General features: G+C 37.9%; 1 protein-coding gene across 1 annotated transcript in view; it reads left to right on the top strand.

The window, feature by feature from the left end:
* The window catches only part of LRGUK (leucine rich repeats and guanylate kinase domain containing), a 116,537-nt gene that overhangs the window by 30,073 nt on the left and 62,922 nt on the right, over nt 1-23,542 (top strand). The window contains exons 10-15 of the mRNA XM_036761412.1: nt 3,733-3,839; nt 6,369-6,488; nt 12,621-12,717; nt 14,831-14,944; nt 18,253-18,454; nt 20,195-20,290. Of these exons, the coding sequence (XP_036617307.1) occupies nt 3,733-3,839; nt 6,369-6,488; nt 12,621-12,717; nt 14,831-14,944; nt 18,253-18,454; nt 20,195-20,290 (736 nt within the window). The remainder of the gene's footprint in view (nt 1-3,732; nt 3,840-6,368; nt 6,489-12,620; nt 12,718-14,830; nt 14,945-18,252; nt 18,455-20,194; nt 20,291-23,542) is intronic.

Here is a 23,542-nt window from a genome sequence, read left to right as displayed (position 1 = left end):
CCATTTCTTGGTCTCCTTTTCAGATTCCCCTTCCTCTTCTTGCCTTCTGAGAGTGGGGGTTCCCTCCAAGCCCTAATCTTGGCTCTCTTCGTATCTCTTTACTCTCTTAGTGAGCACACTTAGTTCCATGGCTTCAAATTTTCTTCTCTGTATTTTTAGTTCCCAAATTTATCTCTGTCCCCAAAGCTCCAATGCCACATTTTTAACTGCCTGCTGAACGTCACCAGCTTAATATCCTTCCTAAACCTCCAGTTCAGCATATCCAGAATTGGATTTATCTTTCCCTTAAAAACTGTCCACACTCTCAAATTCTCCATTTGGCACTACCATCCTCTTGGTCACCAGGACTAAATGCTGTGGACTCAATCTTTGGTTATTCCATCCATTCCAATCCAACATAGCTTTTAAAATCTCCTAATGTAGCCAAGATACTATGCTAGGTTCTGGGGATGTAAACACAAAGTGAAAAATATCTTTTGCCTTCAAGAAGGTTGCATTCTTTTTAAGAGATACAGCACATGTAAATGGATAAGCCTATCCATGATAGTTTGAGGACATAGAAACAACTAGGAAGATAAGGAAAGTATTCCAGTAGTAAGTGGTGCATGAGATGAACCTGGACGGAAGAGATGGAGATGAGGAGAGAGGGCATTCCAGGCACTGAGGACAGCCTCTCCAAAGGCAGGGAGGGAGAAGCAAAAATGTTGGATTTGGAGAAGAAGGTGGCCATCTTGTCTGGTATACAGAGAGTGTGAAGGGGTGCAATATAATATAATGGACAAGCATTTATTAAGTACCTGCTATGTGCCAGACATTATGCTGTGTGTTAGGTATACATATACAGAGAGTGAAACCATCTCTGCCCTTGAGGAGCTTCTGTTCTAAGTTTGGAAAAGTGGTGGAGCCAGACTATCAAGGGCTTTGAATGCCAAGTTGAGGCATTCTTATTCTATCCTAGAGGGGTACACATCTAAACAAATTAAACAGACATAACCCTCTCTTTCTTGGCACTTATAGTCTAAGTCATTCAATTATAGTATCAATGGAGATTTTAAAATTTAAAAAATTAAATCATTAAGTACCAGAACAAAAATAAATCATGTTGCCTTAACCCTAAGGTCTACTATCACTTTAATGCTTCGCTACCAAGAAGGACTGAAGGTCAAGAAATCAAAGGATTCTTGGGTAGTAACTAGAATCTAGTGGTCCTAGAATCCCTTTGGGCCTCAGCTTCCTATAATTTTTTACCTGTGAAACTCTGCTCCTGGTCCATCCCCATAGTCCCATTCCTTCACTTGTGCTTCAGGGGCTACTGAGTGTGGTGAGAGGAAGTTTCAAATTCAAGCTGATTCTACCTTGAAACTTTTGGCATGTAATCTCAGCTGGATTCTTACTGTGCTCCACAGTTCTTCTATTCTACCCTGATTTCTGATCTATTTTGTTCCTCATAGCTATCATCCCATATTTTTCCTTATCTCTTTTTATATCCCCTCCTTTCCAAATTATAGAAGATTGCCTAGCTTCTTATTTCAGAGAATACTGAGGCCATTATCTATGAGTTCCCTTACCTCTGTTATCTCTTCTCCTTCATTCCGAATAATGCCTTAACATCATTACTTTTCCTTCCTTTTTGTCACAGAAGTGGAATACCTGCTCCCTACTAGGCCAATACCTTTAACTTTTCCCCTAATCCTGTTCCCTCCTGCCTCCTCCAATACCTTGCTGCAATACCTCATTCAATACCTGAGTTCCAGAAACATCTTCCTCAAAGGCTTGTCTTTGTCCTTATTCTTCAATATCCCTCTTTGTGCTTGTTTACAAACATGCAGATTACCCCAGTCCTACAAAAGCCTTTCCTTGACCCTTCTAATCCACCCATTTACCTCCTAACTCTCCACTTGCTAATCTCTTAGAAAAAAATTTCTACATTCCGTGTTTCCATTCCCTTACTCCTCCTATAATATGGCATCCACCTCCAATACTCTACCAAAACTTCTCTAGCATGAGTCAATGACCTCCCAATCCAGTGGCTTTTATAAAGCTCTCATCTTCTTTGATCTCTCTGCAGCTTCATTACTGTTGACCACACCCACGTATTTAATACTCTTGGCTTTGACTTAGGAGACACTGCAGTCTCCTGCTTCTCTTCCTCTTTTTGTAAGTGCTCTTTCTATAAGGGTCCCTCCTTAGCCTTCTTTCTGCCCTACATTGGCATTCTCATCTACACTGCATGACCTCTGTGCAGGTGATTTTCAAATCTACATTTCTTGTCCTAGACCTCTGTTCTATCTAGACTCCATCTCCAACTGCTCCATAGGACCCCCTTCCTGTGTGTCCTAGTGAAACCTCACACTCAGCATGTTCCCAACTGAGCTCATTATAAAACCATGAGGTTATTTTTTATTCTTTCTTTTGCCTTGCCTCTCCTATGAGATCAGTTATCAAGTACTGTTAGTCCCACTTTTGCAATATCTTATGCATCCTGCCCCCTTCTTTGTTTTCACTGTCAACTCCTTAGTACAGCTTTTCCTTAATATCTGCTTAGACTCTTCGAATAGGTCCCAGCAGCTCTTCCCACCTCCAGCGAATGCCCCTCCAATCCATCCTTTATCTCATCACCAGCATAACTTTTCTTTTCTCATACATTATCATGTCATTCCTTTGCTCAGAAGTCTTCAGTGACTCTTGCTGAACAAAATACAGCCTCCTCTGTCTGAGGCCACCCTACTTTTCCAAAAGTATTTGGAATTTCCTATTTCCTATTATTTCCCTTCACCTACTCAAACTGACTGTGCTACTTGAAACCAAATGTACTACTCTCTCCTCTCTGGCAGACACTGGGATCTCCATGCTTTTGGAATGTTCTTCTTACCTTTTTCACCCATGGTGTCCCTACCCCTATATCAAAGTCCAATCCTCCATGATGCTTTGTTTGGCTTTAAATCTTCATGACCTGGCACCTAGTAGGTACTTGATAATTTCTCATTTAATTGATTTAATCCCCTTTGTTGATAAACTTCCCTCTTTGATTTCACATAGCTTTTTGTTTTTTTAAATTTTCTAATACTTAAGTGAAATATTGTGTATTATAGCTATTTATTTTGGTGTATTTTATCCCCAGAATAGACTGTAGGGTATATCTTATTGTTAATCTAAAATTCGTGCTTTTCCCACTAATATTAGATGAATTGCAAAGCCCTTCCAACTCTAACACTCTGTGATTCTTATTTCAAAGGGTTATTTTGAAATTTTAGAAATAATACTTTGCACATTGATTAATAAAAAGGAAGTTTAAAAGGAACATTATCAAAATCCTCCATTACTCTTCTTCACTAAGAGTGGATTAGAAAAATAGGCTACATTGATATTTAGACCTATGAATTTAAGCTGTTCCCTCCTTTCATGATAAAAATTGGATTTTTAAAATCTATCACATATAATCAGGGCTTTAAAGCTTTGCTTACTTCATCCTCTCCCCAACCACAAGTTATAAATGAGTAAATAAAGAACAGTTCAATTTCCATTTATTATTTTCTATTCGTTTATCTCAGGAGTTCGTTTATTCTCAGGAGTTGAATTGGGTGAGTAGTCTTTAATAAGCTAAACATGAGAACTGGAACTTTTAATTAGGAAACAACTTTCTCTTCTTTATATAGAGATTTGCTATGGTGACATCATCTCCCTTCTCTCCCCCCACCCCCTTTCTGTTTTTACTTCTAATTCTGTAAACAGGTTGAAGCATTAAATAAGTATAACCCTCCCCCTGAAGTAGTTGCTGCTCAAGATCATCTGACCCACGTTGCATACAGCATGATGCAGCCTCAGAGGATCTTTGACAGGTAGGTCATTTAGCCATGGCCGCCCTTGGGACTGCACGCGGGTGGAATTCAAGCTCAGCAAGGCAGCCCAAGGGTTTTTGGGCCCTGTCTTAGAGGATGTTGTTCTTCTTGGTGACACCACTTTTCCTCTGTTAGAAAATGGTCCAGCTTGGTTCATTTGCTTTTTCTGCTTTCTAATCTGCTGTCCATTGTAGCTAAAGGTGATGATGCTCTATCTTTCCAGTGGAGATCATCCCGGCCTCCCTCATGACCAATGGTGCAGGCTTGCAAAGTGGCTTCTCATTTTGGAAACAGAGCTTGCATATGGCTATAGACATGAAGCAGTCAAATGGCCTGGACCAGGCAGGATCGCAATCTGTGGCCTTGGCCTCATTGGGAGAATCGAGTTAGTCTATAGTGCTGTAGAGAATTGTTCATTAACATTTGAGTAAACACCTAAATACCTCTGTCAAAGAATTTTAAACTAATAAAGATCTTTGGGATACCCCTCTGGTAGCAATAATAACTTGCATTTATATATGCTTTAGACTTAGCCTAAGGAAAAAGCTAACATTTTCATTATACACAGCTTAGAAATGAGCTTAGAAATCCAACTTGGTTGAATAGAAAAATGAATTTGGTCTGCCACCTCGAAGCTTGGAGACAGATTTGCGATAGTTTCTCTATTTCTTTTTAAACAGCCTGTTGGGACAGATAGCCATTTGTGCTACCAGTGTAGGATGCAAAAATTCTATCAATATCCAAAGGAATTTAAAAAAAAATACTTGTAAAACCTCTGGGAGTAAATGATTCTAAAATGTCTGATCTTCATAGAGAATTTACTCCATTGTTTTGTATTCTTGGAAACCTAGGAAGAGTAAAATGTTTTAGTTTTCAACAAAAGACATAATTTTTGTACAATCTGATAACCCAAGCATTGAATATTGTAAAATGTGTTCATTGTATTCCTTTGTGCAAAATGTTCTATCATTTCTTTGAGTATTTCTGGAAAAGCACATTTGACTTAACAGAAGAACATTTATGGTTTCATTATTTTGGGATTTTGTCCACTAAGAGATGCTAGCTGTCTCATGCTTCTGGGTACATTCATATAAAAATATGTGTAAAGCTAAATCTGCTGCAGTAGTTAAATAACAAAGTGGCCGATCATTTCTGATCTGCCTCTGGACAAAGACTGTTATTATTCTCTATCAGAAATAGCTGCTTTGCTTTCAGGGGATTTAATTTTAGCATGGGTGGAAAACAGGAACATCACCAAATAGCCAACAATGGTAAATGGTGGAAGAATCATCTAGTCTTTGCTTCACCTCCATGCCATAGCCAGCATTCCTTACTGCCTCAAAGTCCTGTCTGTTTATATCTGCTAGGAGAAGCATATCTTTCAAGCAAGCCTTTTAATTTTCTTTGGAGTTAATATATTTTCAAATAGGTGAACATATGGTTTAGTACTTAAGGTAACAAGCAATTTTTAAAATTGCATTTCTCAATATGCCGGTATTCAATTAGGAAACCATACATCGTATCCATTAATGGAATCTATCTAATTCTTTTTTATTTTCTGATTGATGAATTTAATGTTTATAAAGTCTAATTTTCTGGTAGTTTATCATGTTAAATCGAAATCAGTAATCAATTTTAATTTATTAAACTTTACTTTTATACCAGCAAAATATGAAATGCCTGGTAGTTCATTACTAGAAGCGAAAGTCGCAGGTCACTGGGGACTCCATTTAGAAGCCAGGGAGAGGCAGCATGGCACAGTGGATAGAGGGATGGCGTTGGAGCCAGGGTGGCCTGAATTCAGGTTCCATCTGTGACACATGCTGACTCTGTGAGCTGGGGCAAGCCAGGCAGCTTCTCTGGGCTGACAGCTCTCTAAGACAGAGAGGGTCCTGACTTGCATTGTTGGAGGGAGTTTTCTCACCTGGGAGTTCCTTAAATTGATGAGATCACAGGTCTAGTGCCTAGTTTTATCAGTAAAGTCCCCAAGTAAGCTAAAGTCCAACATTTTCTGTTTTTTTTCTTAAACACATATGTTTGGTTTTTTACTTTATAACTATCTTTGATCTGAATATTACATATAGTGGTCCTTTAGCTTTTTGAAAGGATCACTGTAGTTAATACATTTTACGTTTGTAAAAATAATCATTACAGAGGCAGCTCATTACACAGTGGATGGAGTGCTGTGCCTGGGATCAGGAAGACCTGAGTTCAAATGTGGCCTCAGACACTAAACTAGTTGTGTGAATCTAGGCAAGTCCTTTAACCCCTGCTTGCCTCAGTTTCCTCAGTGGCAAAATGGGGATAATAATAGTCTCTACATTGCAAGAGTGTTGTGAGGATCAAGTAAAATAATATTTGTAAAAAGTGCCTGGCGCATAGTGGATGTTTTAAGTGCTTTTTTTTTCCTCTCCCCTGCCCTGTTTTAATAGTAATTACAGCAGTAAGCCCTGTAGAAGTAGTTAATGTGGTTTCTGTCTAGCTGTCAGATAACTGGGCCTGGATGCCTTTGGTTTTGTGTTGCTACAGCACCTTGCCGAGCCTCGATGCCCCTTATCCCATGTTGGTATTAGTTGGTCCAGAAGCTGGAGGGAAACGGGAGCTGGCTCACCGACTCTGCCGGCAGTTCAGTACTTTCTTCAGATATGGGTGAGTTAGCTCATTGGCTTGTGAGACCAGCAAGACTCCACAGACGTTAAGTCAGAATCTTATTTTAAGGCAACCCTGGCATTTCTGTTTTAATAACCCTGGTATGTGAGGAGATTTCCAGAGGTGGGCATTATAGTAACTGGTCAATAAATATTAGTTGGTGATGAGAGTGAGGGAAGACATTGAAGCTGTGCTCCTCGTGATGAGCTGGGTGCAGTTCCGGTGATCCGTACTTAAATTGTCTTGTGATGCTAGCCACCTATCACCGTCCTTGTACCATTCCACGTGGAAGCTGGGATGATTGTTGTCAGGATGAGAAGCACCCAAAAAGCAACAAGAAGCTAAATACTTCCTGCTGCAAAAAAGTCCCACAGTCATCCCATAGCAACCAGTCTGAGCACTCAGCAACATCATGCAGCTGTTAAGCAGCTTCTTCCTCACATCAGCTTCTTCACAGAGTTTTCTTTACACAACAGAGCATTTCTTGGCAGTAACTTTTCAGATGCATGACTTAATTCGGAGCCAGCCCAGAATTATTCTCCAGAGCCTGGAAACACTTTTCTTTTTAATACAACGTGATGGTATTTGAAACCCGTCTCATCCTGTTGCAACACAGCATGTCAGTCTTAATCACAATGTTGTGATGTTCGAGTTAGCTTCACTGGATAAACTCGCACTAGTGACAGCCTTCTGTACACCAAACAACGTGTCTCTTTCTGTCCTTGATCTTCACTTGCGTCTTTTCACGAGGAAGGAAAAAGCAAGGACGGTGGGCTTTTTTTCTCCCTCACATCAGGTTGTGATTTTCAGAAGCAGATACTTTGCCTGATGACAAAACAAAATAAAAGCTGAGAAAAATTACAGGAAGCCAGAGCAATCCTGAATGTCCTCCAAGTAACGACGTGCTCTCTTCAAAGGCCATGAGAGTAAGACATCAAAATGGGATTGTGGTTTATGTTCCTTTGAAATATTCCCTTTATTTGCATGGATGAGAAAGAGATTGATTTTAGACTAGCAGTTTAACAGCAACAAATTGGAAGTGTAACTCAACAAAAGATAAGCAAAGAAAAGCAAAGTACAAGTGGTTTTCTAATACTGTTTTACAGTCTCTTTTTTCTTAAGCTAATCATATCCAGACAATGCAAATAGTATTTTGAATAGGCCCATTTTATTTAGACTTTTAAAATCATATTCCTCACTTAACCTCATGACACAAATACTAAGAAATATTCTGATGAGGAAAATATTTCAGATACCCAGAAACAACTAATAAATTAACTAACATATTCTAATATAGATTACAGTATGAGAATAAAATGTCAAAGTATAACTGTGCCAACTAATTGAGATCCCACATCAGTTTAAAAGAATGTTTGGTAAGTTCCAGAGAGAAAATGCAAAGATGTCCAATTTCGAAGGGCTTCTCTGTCCTTATAGTCCTGAACTCCAAATATAAGAACTTTCCAGTGAAGGACAGTAACTGGAGATGAAACAGGCACTGTCTATGAACCAGTCCCTTATGCCTTCGAGCTGTCCATCCTGGGCCTAATAAGGCACCATCTATTTTCATTTATTCATCAATCTGTTAGTGATCCCCTGCTATGTGCAGGGCACCGTGCCAGTTGCTAAGGACGTAACAGTGAATACAAGATAACTTCTCCACTTACAGTGTCCAGTCTCCTGAGAAGAGTGAAGACTCAGTGATGTTCCCCATCCGCTTTCAGTAGGGCAGCTTTCAAAGAGGAAGCATCATGTCATGGAAAGAAGGATAGAGCTGGGTTCAAGTTCTAGGTCTGACACTTACCAGCTGTATAACCATGAACAACCGCTCTATCACTCCAAGCTTCTCTTTCCCCATCCATCCCATCCTCAGCTGTCAAAGTGATTTTGCTAAAAAGCTCATGTCTGACCACATCCCTACCTCCCCCACCCCGACTCACTACACTTCAGTGTTAAACTCTGTTTAGATGTTAAAGTCTTCGCAACCTGGCCCCTTCCTTCCTTTCCAGTCTTCTTACATTCTATTCCTCTTCACGTGTCTATAACCCATCAGTGTCATCCTTCTTTCTGTTCTTCACACACGGCACTCTAATTCCCTGATGCCATGCTTTCTCAGTGGTGTTCACTCCTGCCTGGAATGCTCCCCCTCCTCACCTCTGCCTCCTGGCTTCCTTGAAAATCCAACTCAAATGACATCTTCTTTAGGAGACTTTTCCTAGTTTCCCCTTAACCCTCCATTGCCTTCCCTCTGAGATTATCTTTTATTTACATTGTATGTATTTTGTATTACAGTAATTTGTATCTGTCTCCCCCATTAGGATGGTGGCTCCTTGAGGGCAAGGACCATAGTTTTGCCTTTCTTTATATAGCATGGTACCTGGCACATAGCAAGTGCTTGATTCATGATTGTTAACTGCCTGCCTGCCTGCCTGCCTAATATCCCAGATGAGCAACTTGTTAATTAACACTTGGCAGCTCGGCTGGCAAGGGCAGCTAGTGGGCACAGTGGACAAAGTGCCAGCTGTAGAATCAGGAAGACCTGAGTTCAAATTTAACCTTACACTCTTAACCTGGGCAAGTCCCTTAACCCTGTTTGCCTCAGTTTCCTCCTCTGTAAAATGAACTGGTGGAGGAAATGGCAAACCATTCCAGTATCTTTGCCAAGAAAACCCTAAATGGGGTCAGGAAGGGTCAGACACGACTGAACCGACTAAACAACATAGAAGTATAAGAAGCCTTGGAGTGAGGGTAACCTGAGTTCAAATCCTGCCGCAGACACTTATTAGCTATGTGACCTGGGCAAGTCACTTAACCTCACTCATCCTCAGTTTCTTCCCCTGTGAAACAGGGATTAACAATAGCACCTAACTCATGGGGTTGTTGGAAGGATAAAATGAGAGTGCTTTGTAAACCTTAAAGAGGTATATAAATACTAGCTATTCATATTTGCTTTTCAGCATAAATGAAATCTCAGTTTAATTTTGTATCACCTTCTAATAGAGTTTACCATTTTTAAAATGCTTAACTTTTTACCTCTACCTATAGCACAACATTAATTTTAATGGCCTACTGTCCTAATTGGTTTGTCTATGATGATGTTCTGCAACAGCAGAATTTCCTAGTCCCATCGTTTTCACTGCACTGGAGAACTTTTACCCGCAAGTACAAAATTCCTTACTCTTTCACACCCTGCTTATATTTTGTTCTAGGCCCTCTCGTGGCAGTCGCTGGAAGTATTTAAAGTAATCACTTCCCAAATATGAAGACTAGGAACAAATACCTGTCTTCCCTACCAATTGAATGTTCTGGAAATAGCCAATTCCTTGTGGAAACAAAACATCAGTTGATTAATCACCTAAACATCTTTAGTTCCTGTAATCACCCAGGTTTCCAAGCACCTCAGCATCCTTTTCAGTCATAGCTGGACGCTCTCCAGTTTGTTAGCATCCTTTAGATATGATAGCATGCTCCCTCTCACTTTGCAATAATTCTAGTATTGTAGCAGTCAGAATTTAACATTTGTCTTTGTTTCTCTATCTGCCAAATGAAACGAATAGAACAAGACTCATTTTATAGGAATTTACTGTGACTTGACTAACCAGTATTTAAAGAACATGGAAAAAACAGTGTATAGTATGTTATATTTCTCCTTAGAGGGAAAATATGTGTATTAAAACTTCTTTTTAAAAAAAATAAAAAACTGTCCATATAAATATTTGGTGTCACTAATTGAAGTTTTGGCAGTATTTCAGCATTATTATACATTTATTTTCTGGGGTGTTTACATTTAGGTTTACCCAGAGGTAGCCAGGTGGTTCAATGGATAGAGAGCTGAGCCAGCAGTCAAGAAGACATGAGTTAAAATCCAGCCTCAGAAACTTAAAGCTGTATGACCTGGGCAAGTTGCTTACCCTCTGCCTGCCTCAGTTTCCTCATTTATAAAATAAGGGTGATTGATAGTAGTACTTTCTTCCCAGGGTTGTTGTGAGATCAAATGAGATGATAGTTGTAAAGCACTTAGCATGGTGCCTGACACACAGTAGGCACTTAATAAATGCTTGTTTCCTTCCTATCTAGGAGAGCTCATTATATAATGTTTCTGCAAATGACAGTTGGGCCATAGCTTCAGATATTTACCGGTGGGATTGGGTCCTTTTTCATGAACTAAGAGTAGAGTTCATAAGGTGTCATTCCAGTAAATGTAGGTGCTGTTGGCAACCACAGTGCTAATGAGACCATTGTTTTCTTTGCCTGGGTAGAAGCTATAAATTATAATAAAATCAATGAACATTTTCCAAGCACATTCTTAGCTGTGCAAGACACTGCTAATTCAAATTATGTTTTCTCTGTAAGAAATTCTATAAAATTTCCTGTCTAGTCAGCTCTTCCGGCAGTCTAGAGAGGTCGTAGCAGAGTAGGTCAAGAAAGTGATTCCTGCTCCATTGATTCAGATGCCCCTACTGACCTGGGAAAGGATTAGCACCTAGCACTGTGCCTGCCACATAGCATTGTAGATGATTGGTAAATTCTTGTCAATTGATTGACTGTGGTCCTTTTACCAAGGTCTGTTGTGTCTTCACATGGCGAAACTAATTTCAAGGTATTGTGACAACCTCTATTTAGAGTTTCCTTGCTGTCTTGGGTTTATAATCCAAATGTAATATTAAATATTAAAAACCACTTTTATGGTCTCTCGATTATCTGCACTAATGGAGGGGAACGACGTTGTTCATAAATAATCCAACATTGTTGGATTTGGAATGTATTTTGTAGGTTGCTTTTCCACCCAGAAAATTCACCTTTTAAATTGTCTTTTTTGCCTAGTATGCTATCAGAATTAGCTGGGGATCCCCAGAGCGCATAGCAAGGAGAGAAGCAGTGTAGTATACAGTCTCATGACTATTGATGTGAATGCTAGGACTGGGCTTAACACCGACTTGCTATGAGGCAAGTTATATTTAAGTTTTATCCTAGAAACCATGAGAATATTATGTGCCCCATTTACTCAAGTTTGGAATGAGGACTCAAAAAGAGAGCGCATTTGAAATGTTTTGAAAAAGCGTAAGTCACTATTCAGTTACTAATAGTGGTGTTGCCAACTGGTAGCAAAGGGACGGGAGGAGGTTAAGGAACTATCCGTGGAGACCAAGAAGAAAGAGTGAGAGGTAGGAAGGGAACCATGAGAGTGCTATGTCAAGGATGCCAAAGGAGGAGAGAGTATCAAGAAAAAAGAGGAGCTGGGGGAGGGGAGGAGGTCATCAACAATGCAAAATACTGCAGAGAAATGAAAAGAGGACGAGTTGGGGAAAAGCCTGGTATTTTGTGACAAGGACGTCATTAGGCCCTTGGAGAAAAGGCTTTGGTGGAGAAGTTGGGCCTCGAAGGCAGATTGTGAAGGGTTTTGAGGAACAAGTGGGTAGTGAGAAAATGGAAGACGTGAATGTAAACCACTCTTTTTAGAAATTTGGCGTTAAAATCCATTAAAATGAATGTAAGGCATAGGACGGTAGCTAAAGAAGAGCAGCAAGGTCAAGGATAAGTCTTTGTAAGAAGGGGAGATGCCTCTTCCTGTGTGAGCTGTTTCATCTAATATAAGGGAGTTTGACTATGTGACCTCTCAGGATCCTTCCAGCTCAAAAACCTTGGGATCCTAAGAACTCAGGATGGTCCTAAAGAATTGGGATCCCAAAAAATGTCAGCTGGCTGAGAGGTCGACGTAATATAACTATCACAGCCTTCTTAGGTAGATACAGTGCATGCTGTTCCTGTTTTATCTAAGATGAAACATCTCCAGCTTGCTTAAGATTCCAGAGTCTTCAAGCAAGGGCTGGATGTGTCATGAATGTGTAGACAAAATAACCTCTAAGATTCCCTCTGTAATAAAGGGCTCTCTACCTCTTGTGATTTTATGGTTCTGCAATGTTGGCCCATATGGTGTGATGATAACAAGGACCAACAATTTCCTGAATCCATGATAAGAGTAATCTGCTTACATAGAATCAGAGAGTTGAAATCTTAATCATTAAAAAAATGCAAACTTAGATTTTCTCAAAAAATGCTTTGAACCATTTATTTTTCATCACATTTTAACTTAATGGAAACTGGTTAAATTATATATTTTATGTCTTTCAGTGCCTGTCATACCACAAGACTTCCCTACTTTGGGGAAGGGGACCGAGTTGATTATCATTTTGTTTCTCAGGAAGTTTTTGATGAAATGCTATGCTTGGTAAGAATTTTGGATATTCTAGGAGTGAAGTAATCTTGTTTGCATCATTGTTTTGCAATGATGAAAACATTATTTGAATGCATCTCATGTTATAGGAAAATTGATTCTTAACATGTTGAGAAAATACTGCAGCTGATATATCTGGTATTAGTTGGGCTTTAGGCCTTCAGTGTAGATAAATTCTACCAGATATAATTTAATGCTTATGGATTAACCCATGCACAAGGCTTTGGTTATATGGTCAGAGACGGGGTCTTTGCATTCTGTATTGACAGCACATTCTAAATCTCACAGGCCTATGCAAACTTTTAGACAGAACTCAGTCTACTTTATCTGCATTCTCATTTCCTCACATATCCAGAGGGGCAGAGAGCAATACACATGAAAAACACCTGGTGATTTTAGTGGACCATAAGCTCAATGTGAGTCAACTGTGTAACATGGCATGTAAAAATGCTAATTAACCCGATTTTGCTTTAGAGAGCTCTTCACTTCTACTCCCTTCCATCAGGTAAAGGCAAACTCTCTAGGTTGTTGCCCTGACCAATATAATTTCATAATCCTCATTAACATATTATGACTAAACTCTACTACAATATCAAGATGTTCTTCTGTATTATTGTCTGGTATAAAAGACTATTATCAGAGTAATATGTGACTGAAAAGAGGAGATGGGCTGGTTACTCGGCAAGAGTAAGAGATAACTGTTAAATAGTTTGTAGTCTCTATTGGTGTTCTTACGATGTCAGAAGAAAATTAGAAAGGACACTAGCATTTTTGGTGAACCTGCTATGGCGAATTTCTGAGAGGACGCAGACAAGAGTTAAGCAGGATGGGCAGGTGCGGGTGGGTTGCAGCTAGCATCTCTGGAGGAAACATTCACATGGATGATATCACAGATCTGTTTGAATATTTGAGTGTCCATTATCCTAGTTGGAATCCATCTGGACATGCCACTGAATTCAGAGAAAGGTAACCAAAATAGTCAAAGCTCTTAAAGCTGGGCCAGAGGAGGATGAGTTGAAAAAATCCTATTTGCCTAAGGGGAGAAAGATGAGAGTATTTGAGTTTTTTATGAAAAAAAGTGAAAATATTTTCTTTGTTAAAAATAGTATTTTTTTTCAATTAAATGTAAAGACAACTTTTAACATTCATTTAAAAAATTTTTTTGAGTTCCAAACTTTCTCCCTTTCTCTCTCCCCCTCCCCCTCCCTAAAAAGTTAAGAATTTTAAATAGGTTATATATGTGCTAGCATGTAAAACATGTTTTCATATTAGTCATATTGTGAAAGAAGAAACAGACCAGAAGGAAAAAAGCATGAAAAAGATAAAGTGAAAAGAGTATGTTTTGATATCATTCAGATTCCATCAGTTCTATCCTTAAATATTTGAAGAACTTATTTTTGAAAAATTATTTAGACATGTTTTGCTTGACCCCCAAAACCAAAAATGGGACCAGTAAATGAAGCTGGAGAGACGCATATTTTAACTTAATATATTTTTTAAAATATTTATTTATTTTTAGTTTTCAACATTCACTTCCATAAGTTTTACTTTCTCCCCCTCCCTCCTCCTTCCTTCCCCACTCCCTCCCCAAGATATCATACAATCTGATATGGGCTGTACATATACATTCCTGTTAAACACATTTTCACATTAGTCATATTGCATAGCAGAATTATAAAAAATGGGAGAAACAAAGTGAAAAAAAAACAAAACAAAAAAATAGTCTGCTTCCCTCTGCATTCTGACTCCATAGTTCTTTCTCTGGATGTGGGTGGCATTTTCCATCATGAGTCCTTTGAATTGTTTTACGTCCTTGTAAGCTTAATCTAATTTTTAAAAAAGCCTTATTAACAATTGCTGGAAATGTTGGAGAATGGATTCATGCTTAAAATGTGTGTTTGAATAAATGACATCTAAGATTACTATGATTCAATGATATGGATTTTTAAAAGCCCTGTTGTTACTAGTTCAACAGAATTGTTAATTTCTGAAATACTTATAGGGTCTGATATCAGAAATTAGAGGTACCAGGACATTGTTCTTATATTAGAATTCTTCATAGAAGAAATTTCCACTCCCCAAAGTGATTTATTTTTTTGAATTTCAGGGAAAATTTATTTTGACATATCAATATAACAAAAATAATTATGGACTGAGTAGGGATACTATAGAAGCCATTGCAAGAGACGGCCTGGCAAGCTGTGTTCATTTGGAAATTGAGGTAAGTACTTTTCCTCCTTTGTTGTGCTCGTTCCTGTTTTTCATTCAGTCAAGCAACAAATATTTATTGAACTGCCCCTCTAATCAGACAGTCATGGAAGCTACAAGAAAGCACAATATATAATCTCTATCCTCAAGGAGTGTACATTCCACTGCAATAGCAGTACAATAACAAGTTAACAATACCAGAGTTGTCTTTCTCCAATTTGAATGTTTTCCTGACATCTTCCTTCCTTTTCTTTACATTTACTATATATATTTTTGTTTCATTTTGTTTGGGGGAGCTCATTCCTGCTTCCTCACATCAAATAAAGGCATACCCCACATCACATTTCCCTGACCAATGTAATTTCATAGTAATATTCTTAGTATAACCAAATTCCATCTCGCCATCCAGATACCTGACTGCAATGTCATTTGGCTTATGAACTTTGGATCCATTTGCTGAACCACAGGCTGAGCTAGTACCTGAGCCCCAGTGGTTTCAGTTCTCAATGGAATTAACTGTTCCCTATTTTGTCTAGTTTCACGTTTTCTTGGAATCTATGAAAATAGGGAGGGTTAAGGTCTGTCTGTCTGCGTCTTGGTTTTCTTTAATAGCAGGCTATTTTACAAATTGCTTCTGGCATAAATCTTTAAGAAGCTGGTTCTTGTTGCTGTGGTAGTTTTTTTAGCATTTTATCTTTTCTCTTAGCATTAAATATAATTTTTGAGCATGATTTTGAACTAAATAGATAATTTTATAACTAGAAGAGACTTTGAATTCATCTAAACTAGAGGCAGTCTATTTTTGTAAATAGTAGACCATATAAACAAAAATCCATAGTTGTACAGGCCAAATGAATTTTTAAAATTGAACAATGGTGTATAATAGCCTGTTAGCAATAAAAATTATGGATTTTTAGCTGTAATGCAGAAGCACTAAAAATGGTTTAGTCAACTTGAATCATACAATGTGTGGTTTTAGGAATAATGAAACTCTGAATAATTTTGATCAAGTCACTGAGAATGCTGTTAAATTTAACAGACTGAGCCATTCTTTTAAAATAACATATTATGACTTCTATTGACAAGTACAAATATTAAGATATATAAACAAGAAGAAAAAAGAAAAAACACAATATGACAAAATGAAGCGATAGCACATGCAACCATAACCTTCTGTTATTTACAAATTGTTTAAAATGAACACCAAAAAAGTGCCTACACTGAGAGGTAATTCAATCACCTCATTTGTTTTCATGATCCCGTATGAAATTCTTTCCCATGCTTTTATCTGAATTTTGTTTTGGTTGCTGCTGACTTTATTTACATAATTATAGTCAGTGTGTGTCTTTTTCTTTTGGTTATGCTTTCTTCACCCTGTATCACTTCATAAGATTATAGGACCATAACTATAAAGCTGTAAATAAGCTTAATAGCCTTTGAGTCCAGTCCCGTCATTTTACAGCTAAGGAAACCGAGTCAGCCCAGAGAAGTTAAATGACTTGCCCAGACTCAAATACCTATTACCTGGCATTTGATGTGAACCCAGATCTTTCTGACTTCATGTCTAGTGCCCAATTTTTTTATAGTCTTCATAACCATGTTAATGATGTAATAATATTCAAATACATTCATGCATTATAATTTGTACAGTCATTCCCTAATTCTTGTACACAAAACTTGTTTTTAATTTTCTTTTCTTATTACAAATAATGTTCCTAGGAACATATTTGTATAGACATATCTTTTTCCTCCGAACATAACCATAGTAATTCCATGAGAATGGCTCTGAATTTGTCATTTCAGTGTAGATTTTGGATATCAGACTTTTTTAGAGATGCTTTTTACAAGGAATTTTTCCTTAATTTGCTTCTTTTTAAATCCCAAATGCATTGCTATTTTTGTCACAAAAGATACACACACACATCTGTATGTATGTTTTTGTGTATGATCAAATTCACCCATTTGGATGCTTATCTTTTCAAACAAGTCATGGATGGCAAAGAATTTTTCACCTAACCACAGTTGAGAAATCGATGACCTTCCATTATCCTCTAACTTTTAACAAATCATATATGTATACACACACATACACACATATGTAATCCATTTTGAATTTATTGGACTGTATGATATGCCTATGAAAGTCCTGCTGTACTGCCTCATGGTAGTAATCTTGGGTTATCAAAGGTTTTGCCAGCAGAGCTCAAGCTCTGCCTGTCCTACCAAGCTAGATGCATTTTGATTATGGGAGCAGTAATAGTCTGGGTCTGGGGTACAAGGACTGACCTGCCTCATTTTAGAGATGCTCATCATCATGTTTGCCATTGTAATAAATGCCACATCAGTACTAAAAGCCATTTTAATAATCTCTGGTTTAAGAAATGCCCACACTGATAAAGTTATGGATCCTTGACATTTTAAAGTAAGAATGAAATGAGATAGTGGTTTTGCCAAAATATTAGCCAATTTCCCCAATAGTTTTTGTTTATGAATTTCTTCCTTGGTTATAGCATTTTATGTTGAGTTTATCAAATACTGTTCTACTATGTGTTTGGTTATATAGATCTTGATTATCTAATCTTTTCTACTGAAACTTTTCCCTAATCCTTTCTATCTTACCAGTTTTACTAATGCTATAGAGTATAAATTGAGTTCTGTCAATACAAGTCCTCCTCCCTCCTTAATTTACCCTTTCCTTCCTCCTTGATATTTGTTGCTTCTGCCACCCTTTACCCTCCCCCCAATCCTGTGCAGGATTAAAAATGACGTGTAGAAACCTAGATTAATCTTAACATTTTATTGGCCCACATCATTGGCTGGCAGCTATGGGAACAAGCTCCCAATGTGCAGTATAAATAGATCTCTCCCTCCCCAGCGCTGCTACCAGAAATAAAGGACTGCATATTCATCAAGGCATGTTCCTCTCCCCACTCCCTGACATCCACAAGCACCATCACTCCTCTCAAAATGCCATTCAAACAAGAGTCCAGGATGCCTCAAGAATATTGATGTTGGTCTCCATTATAATGTCATTGGCACATATCGACAGAATTCTGTACATTCCCAATGCAAGTTTTGGAGAGAAGTTCAGTCATCCTGACAATGATTTAACTGGATGTTTGTGTGTGGAGTGCACTCAGGTAGTCTCGTATGGTTCACCATAGTTTGATATGTTCCATGAGGGACAGCTCACTTCATGATGATAAAATAAAGTAAAAACTATTTTAACATACTCCCTGAAGACAGTTCACTTAGTTATCTCATCAGGTGAATTGTCTATCATTGTCTTCAATTTCATTCATTTTCTCTTTCATCTCAAAGGGTGTGAGAAGTTTGAAACATTCCTACTTTGAGCCTCGATATATTCTGCTAGTGCCAATGAACAAAGAAAAATACGAGGGGAATTTGCGGAGAATGGGGCTCTTCAGTCGTTCAGAGATTGAATTTTCTGTCTCAAGAGTTGATTATTATGTTAAAATAAATCAAGATAATCCAGGTTACTTTGATGCACTGGTCAATACAGGTAAGTAACTTTCATGAAAAAAGTTGTAACTTTTATTTCAGAATTGAGAAGCAACTGACTTAAAAGTTCTATGTCAGGAAAATTCTAGGACAAAGCCATAAATATTCCTTGTAACACTGAATAATAGTAATGCATTCTAGCCCTGGTAACACATAGTGACTAGTAACTGTTTTGTACTCTTCACTTATTGTGTGTTCCATATGTCCTTGTGCCTTACAATCCTAGACTGTAAAATTGGAATGGCAATACTAATCCCTTCCTACCGCTATTGAGGTGTTTTGAAATCAACAAAATTCAGATAATATATGTGGAAGTATGAAACCTCCAGAGAAGTTTTCTTCTGCTGCCTCATTTTGGCATGGACTTGCCCCTGGGTTCTCAAAGGTTGTGCCCAAAAGCATGCAATCTCTGGCTGTTTCTAGCAAGCAAGAAAAAGGCTTCAAGTACAGTTCTGACAACAGGACAGCTGTCTATGAACAAGCCTAGTTAAATATGGAGAAACACATTGCCGATAAGGTGACCGCAAGGTGATGAATTTTGGGGGCCATATCCGTGAAGCAGCTATAACATATGAAATGATGCTCAGCCTTTTTAGTTCTCTAATGAGTACTATGTAGTAATAGTAAAGGGGGCAGGTGGTGCTGAGGATCTCACAGGTTTTAGATAGCTTCAGATATTAATTCAACTCTTGGTAATCTAAATTTGAACTCTTTGTGCAATGAAAAATGAGATGACATGCCACTAGTGAATCTGAGCCATTGCCATGATGACATTTTGTCATAAATGAGACCAGAAGACATCAAAGAGTTCTAGCTAATTGAAAGGATGGCTTACAGGTTTTCCTCACAGAGACAAATAAAGGCATTTGCAGTTTGGTATCATCACACACTCAACAGCATTAAGGATCACCATTTCACAGGATTCTTGGTCATCCTCTTAGTATTAGTATCCTATTATACTCATATAAAGCAAAAGAACAAGCCTGAGAATGACTGAATCTTTCCCCCTAATATTTGTTGCAGAGGATGAAATAGCAAAGCAAGTCTTTGAAGACCTTGACAGGGTCCTACAAACAAGTCTACGTGTACCTTGATCCTTGGGAGTAATTTATAATAAGGTAGAATGGAGTCAGGTTGTAAAGGGCTTTAAATGACAAACACAAGAGATTTTACTTGATCTAAGAGGTAATAAGGAGTCACTGGAGTTTGTTGAGCAAAAAAGAGACATGGTCCTACTTGTCCTTTAATAAAATTGCTTTGTCGGCCAAGTGAATGACAGCTAGGAGACAGGAGGATGGACTGGATTCTGTCTTAATAATTGAAGTGAAAAGTAATAAGAAAAAAAAGAGATGGCTTGAACTTGAGTGGTGACCACATGAATAGAGAGAAGGGTACAAATGTGAGAGATGTTGTTGATATATCAAAGTAGAGATCAACTGTGTAGAAGTATGATGTGCCATGGCCCTCAAATTCATCACCCCGCTGCCAACCTGGTGATGAGTCTTTAGGAATTTAGTTAGACTGGTCCTCAGATAATAGATGTACCTTTTCCTGACAAAAAATAGACTATTAACTATTTATTAATCATTACTTAATAATAGCTCAGGTGAAGACTTGATAGGCAATTTGATTGAAATTTGTGAAATATATTCATGTTATTTATCCATTACCATTAACAATTGAGAATTTGCTGTTTTTATATGCCTTTTGCCTTAAAATATATTTTCTCTTTTATCGGTAGATGATATAAATCATGCATACCAGAAACTGTGTAAGCTTATTAGAGAATACCTTGGTTTGTCTGCGGAGCTTGACAAGACCATACCTGGCACTGCAGGTACTATAAATACCATCTCAAACTGTGCTACTTAGATGCCAATACTATTTTTTTCTTTTTCAAACAAAAATGTAAATTAATTATATCTATTTCATTCTCTAAGAGAAGTAACCAGGTCAAAGGCAGTTTCTGTAATTTCTGGATTATAACGTGAAGTCCCCATGACTCAAGTGATGCTTGGCAAGTCAATTAATTTCTGGAAAGTTAGTTGTCCTTCCCAGTGCCTAAATTGCTTCTTAGGTTGTGGTCATGTTTTCCCAGCATTTATGCTATTTGAGTCACCAGTTCTGAGGAAGTTTGACTTTAACTCTGCTCTTCCTCATTGTTATGATGGAACTCTAGTGAAACACATTGAGGATTATGCTGTACAATGCAATGGAGGGTAGGTGGATCATTGCCTGGTCAGGTAAGCCATTTATTTAGAAGTGAACTTTAAAGGGAATCAGCTTCCTTGACCGTATAGGCATTTCCCTGCATGACACCTTTGCATTTCTCAGCAATCTGGTGGTATCAACTTCCCTTTCCATCACCCCCTTCTTTTTGACCCGCCACATCTGACCTGTCTAAAAAACAGGCAATTTCAGGGTGTAGTGGAAAGTAGCCTTCACATGTTACTTAATAAAGCTATTTACAAAATATTACCAAGGACTATTAAAGTTATTTAAGATAATTTATGAATAATGTGGTGTGGTAGAAAAAGGATTGGATTAGGAGTCAGAAGATCTGGGTTCACATTTCAATTTCCCCACTGAGGGAACAAATCATTTCACATCTACAGGCCTCAGTTTCTGTGTCTGTAAAATGAAAGAGTTGGATAATCTCTAGGTCCTTTCCATTTCTAAAACTTTATGGTCCTATGATTCTTGTATTGACTTTCACTAAACCTTCCAAATTTATAGTAAATACCTGCTTGGTTTGTTAAGAATTAATTAGTTATGTGGCTCTAGTCTATTTGAAGATCATGGGAAATGTCATAGAGAAAAAGCTGGAGTTAGAGGTATGAGGAACCCCAGGCCAGCTACTTTCTTCTTATTTCTCCTTAGGTATAAATACTAAGTAGCCCCTATATTTCAGAGAACTTCATAAAGGAGACACCCTTTCAACTGGTATTTTTGTATTTTTCAGTTAACAAAGGGTAAAGGGCCCCTGTCTATGTTTTTTGCTTGGAGGCCCAGAATGTCAACCCTATGCCACTGTCATGCATTGAAAATGAAGACAAGGTTAACCTAATGGACAAATTATATCTGTGTGACCTTACATAAGTCCCCTAAACTCTCTGGCCCCCAGATTCTTCTTCTTTTAAAAAAAAAAGATGGTTGGACAAGATGATCATTAAGACCCAGCTTCCTTCTGTGTAAAATGAAGTTAATTGTACTTGTATTACCTACCTCACAGGGGTGTTGTGAGAATCAATTGAGATAATGCATGTAAAATTCTTTGTAAACTGCAAGGCATTATAAATGTCAGCAGTAATTATTTAATATCAGTAATTTATAATGAATAATGAAGCTAATTCCTGGGGTTTTTTTAATCAGTGGTAGTAGTCAGAAAGTTTCTGAATTTTTTTAAACTGGGTAAGTCAACCTGGTCTAAGTGGAGAAAACTAAGCTTTTGCTATATCCTTTTGGTCATGGATAAAATAATAATTGAAAATAGAGTAGAATGACAAACTTTCAGATCTTTTCAACAATTACATCATTTTAAGAACAGAGTTTTCTTTCTTTTTTGCTTAACTCGTCCAGGAAATCCTTGAGCCAACCAAAGTTTCCATAGCATGAAGGCCTAAAAATATTTGTTATGAAAATAACTAAAGTGAGTTAAATATGTGCTTCCTGGTGCTGCTTATCCTAATTTTCATATATTCAGATGCCCCTTTATCATCTCTTTCTCTGTATTTCTCTATTTGTTTTTTCTCTGGCCTGGCAGAATTCACAGTTCCAAGTGAGCCTTTGAACAACTAACCCAGACCCTATATGAGGATAATATCCTTCTAAATAAAATTATACATGTAAAAGTTATTCAGAATTCAGAACCAACCAAAGAGTTGATTTGCGGTTGCTAGACCTTACAAAGTAGTAAGCCAGAGAATGTATGTGGGACTAGGTCAGAAAGTGGCATACCATGAATTGCATGTTCTTATACTAGTACACAGCTTGACTTCTGTGAGCCAAAATAGAAGGAGTCTAAGGACATCATTCGAGGATGTTAAGTGCTATAAGTAATGAACACCTAGCTCAGGAGATAAATGATGTTCAGGTTGAAAAATCTTAACTCTGCTAAAGCTCAGAGGTCCGCTTGGCCCCACTCTTCTTGGCCATCATCAACATTTGGCCAATGCTTCCCCTCCTCTTATCATCCTTCAGGAGCAGGCTTTCCCTGACTTCCCAGGTGACAGTTAGCTCATCTGATAACTCATTGGACTGACGTGTTTTAGGAGAAGGCTAATTACTGACTAGCCTAGGTCACACTTGTGCATTATAACAAGGGCCTTCTGAAGATAATAAATAATGATTATTTGGTCTTTCTATTGTGTTGTATTATACTGATTTGTATCATTAAATAAACAAATAAAATAAATAAAGCAATACAGATGAGGTTGGTGTAAAATCTCTGACATCAATTGAAGAAATCTATTTTTTATAAAATATAATGTGACTTTTCAAAATGCTATACTCTTAGAATTTTGCGGGGGGTGCGGGGGAGGTCTGGACCCGTGATTTAAATGGTGTGGAGAACTCCTAATATGGAATCTCCCTTCACAATGTAGATGAGTAATTTACCTGTAATATAGTTTTAAGCAGTTGCGCAGGGACAATGAGAGGTTTCATTCTAAGAATATTACAAAAAAGTTTTTCTCTTAAAAAACTGACAGCTCACAAATTAGACAATCTCTAGGGCTTCTTTTGTCTCTAAGACTTTATACTAGGAATCCAATGAGAAAGCTAGTTGACATTATCTCCAATTTAAGAGGTACCCAGTTTATCCTAATGCTAAGAATAAAAGATTGGACCATCTGGACTTGGGGGTTCTTCTTAAGCCCATAGTGATCTGAGAACTTCAGAACTGGAAGGAATCTCAAAGACCATCTAGTCCAATCTATGCCTGAATACCAATTGTATTTACAGCTTCCCAAATATCCAGCCTCTGGTGAAAAGTTTCTAGAGTGCAAACCCACTGCCCCCAAGGCATGCCCCCAAAACAGTCTATTCCACTTGTGGACAGCTTCGATTTTTAGAAAGTTTTTTCCTTAAA

This window comes from Trichosurus vulpecula, chromosome 5 (assembly GCF_011100635.1).
Source record: "Trichosurus vulpecula isolate mTriVul1 chromosome 5, mTriVul1.pri, whole genome shotgun sequence".
Taxonomy (NCBI): domain Eukaryota; kingdom Metazoa; phylum Chordata; class Mammalia; order Diprotodontia; family Phalangeridae; genus Trichosurus; species Trichosurus vulpecula.
The sequence above is the reverse complement of the archived record's forward strand: the minus strand, read 5'-3'. Positions and strand labels throughout refer to the sequence as shown.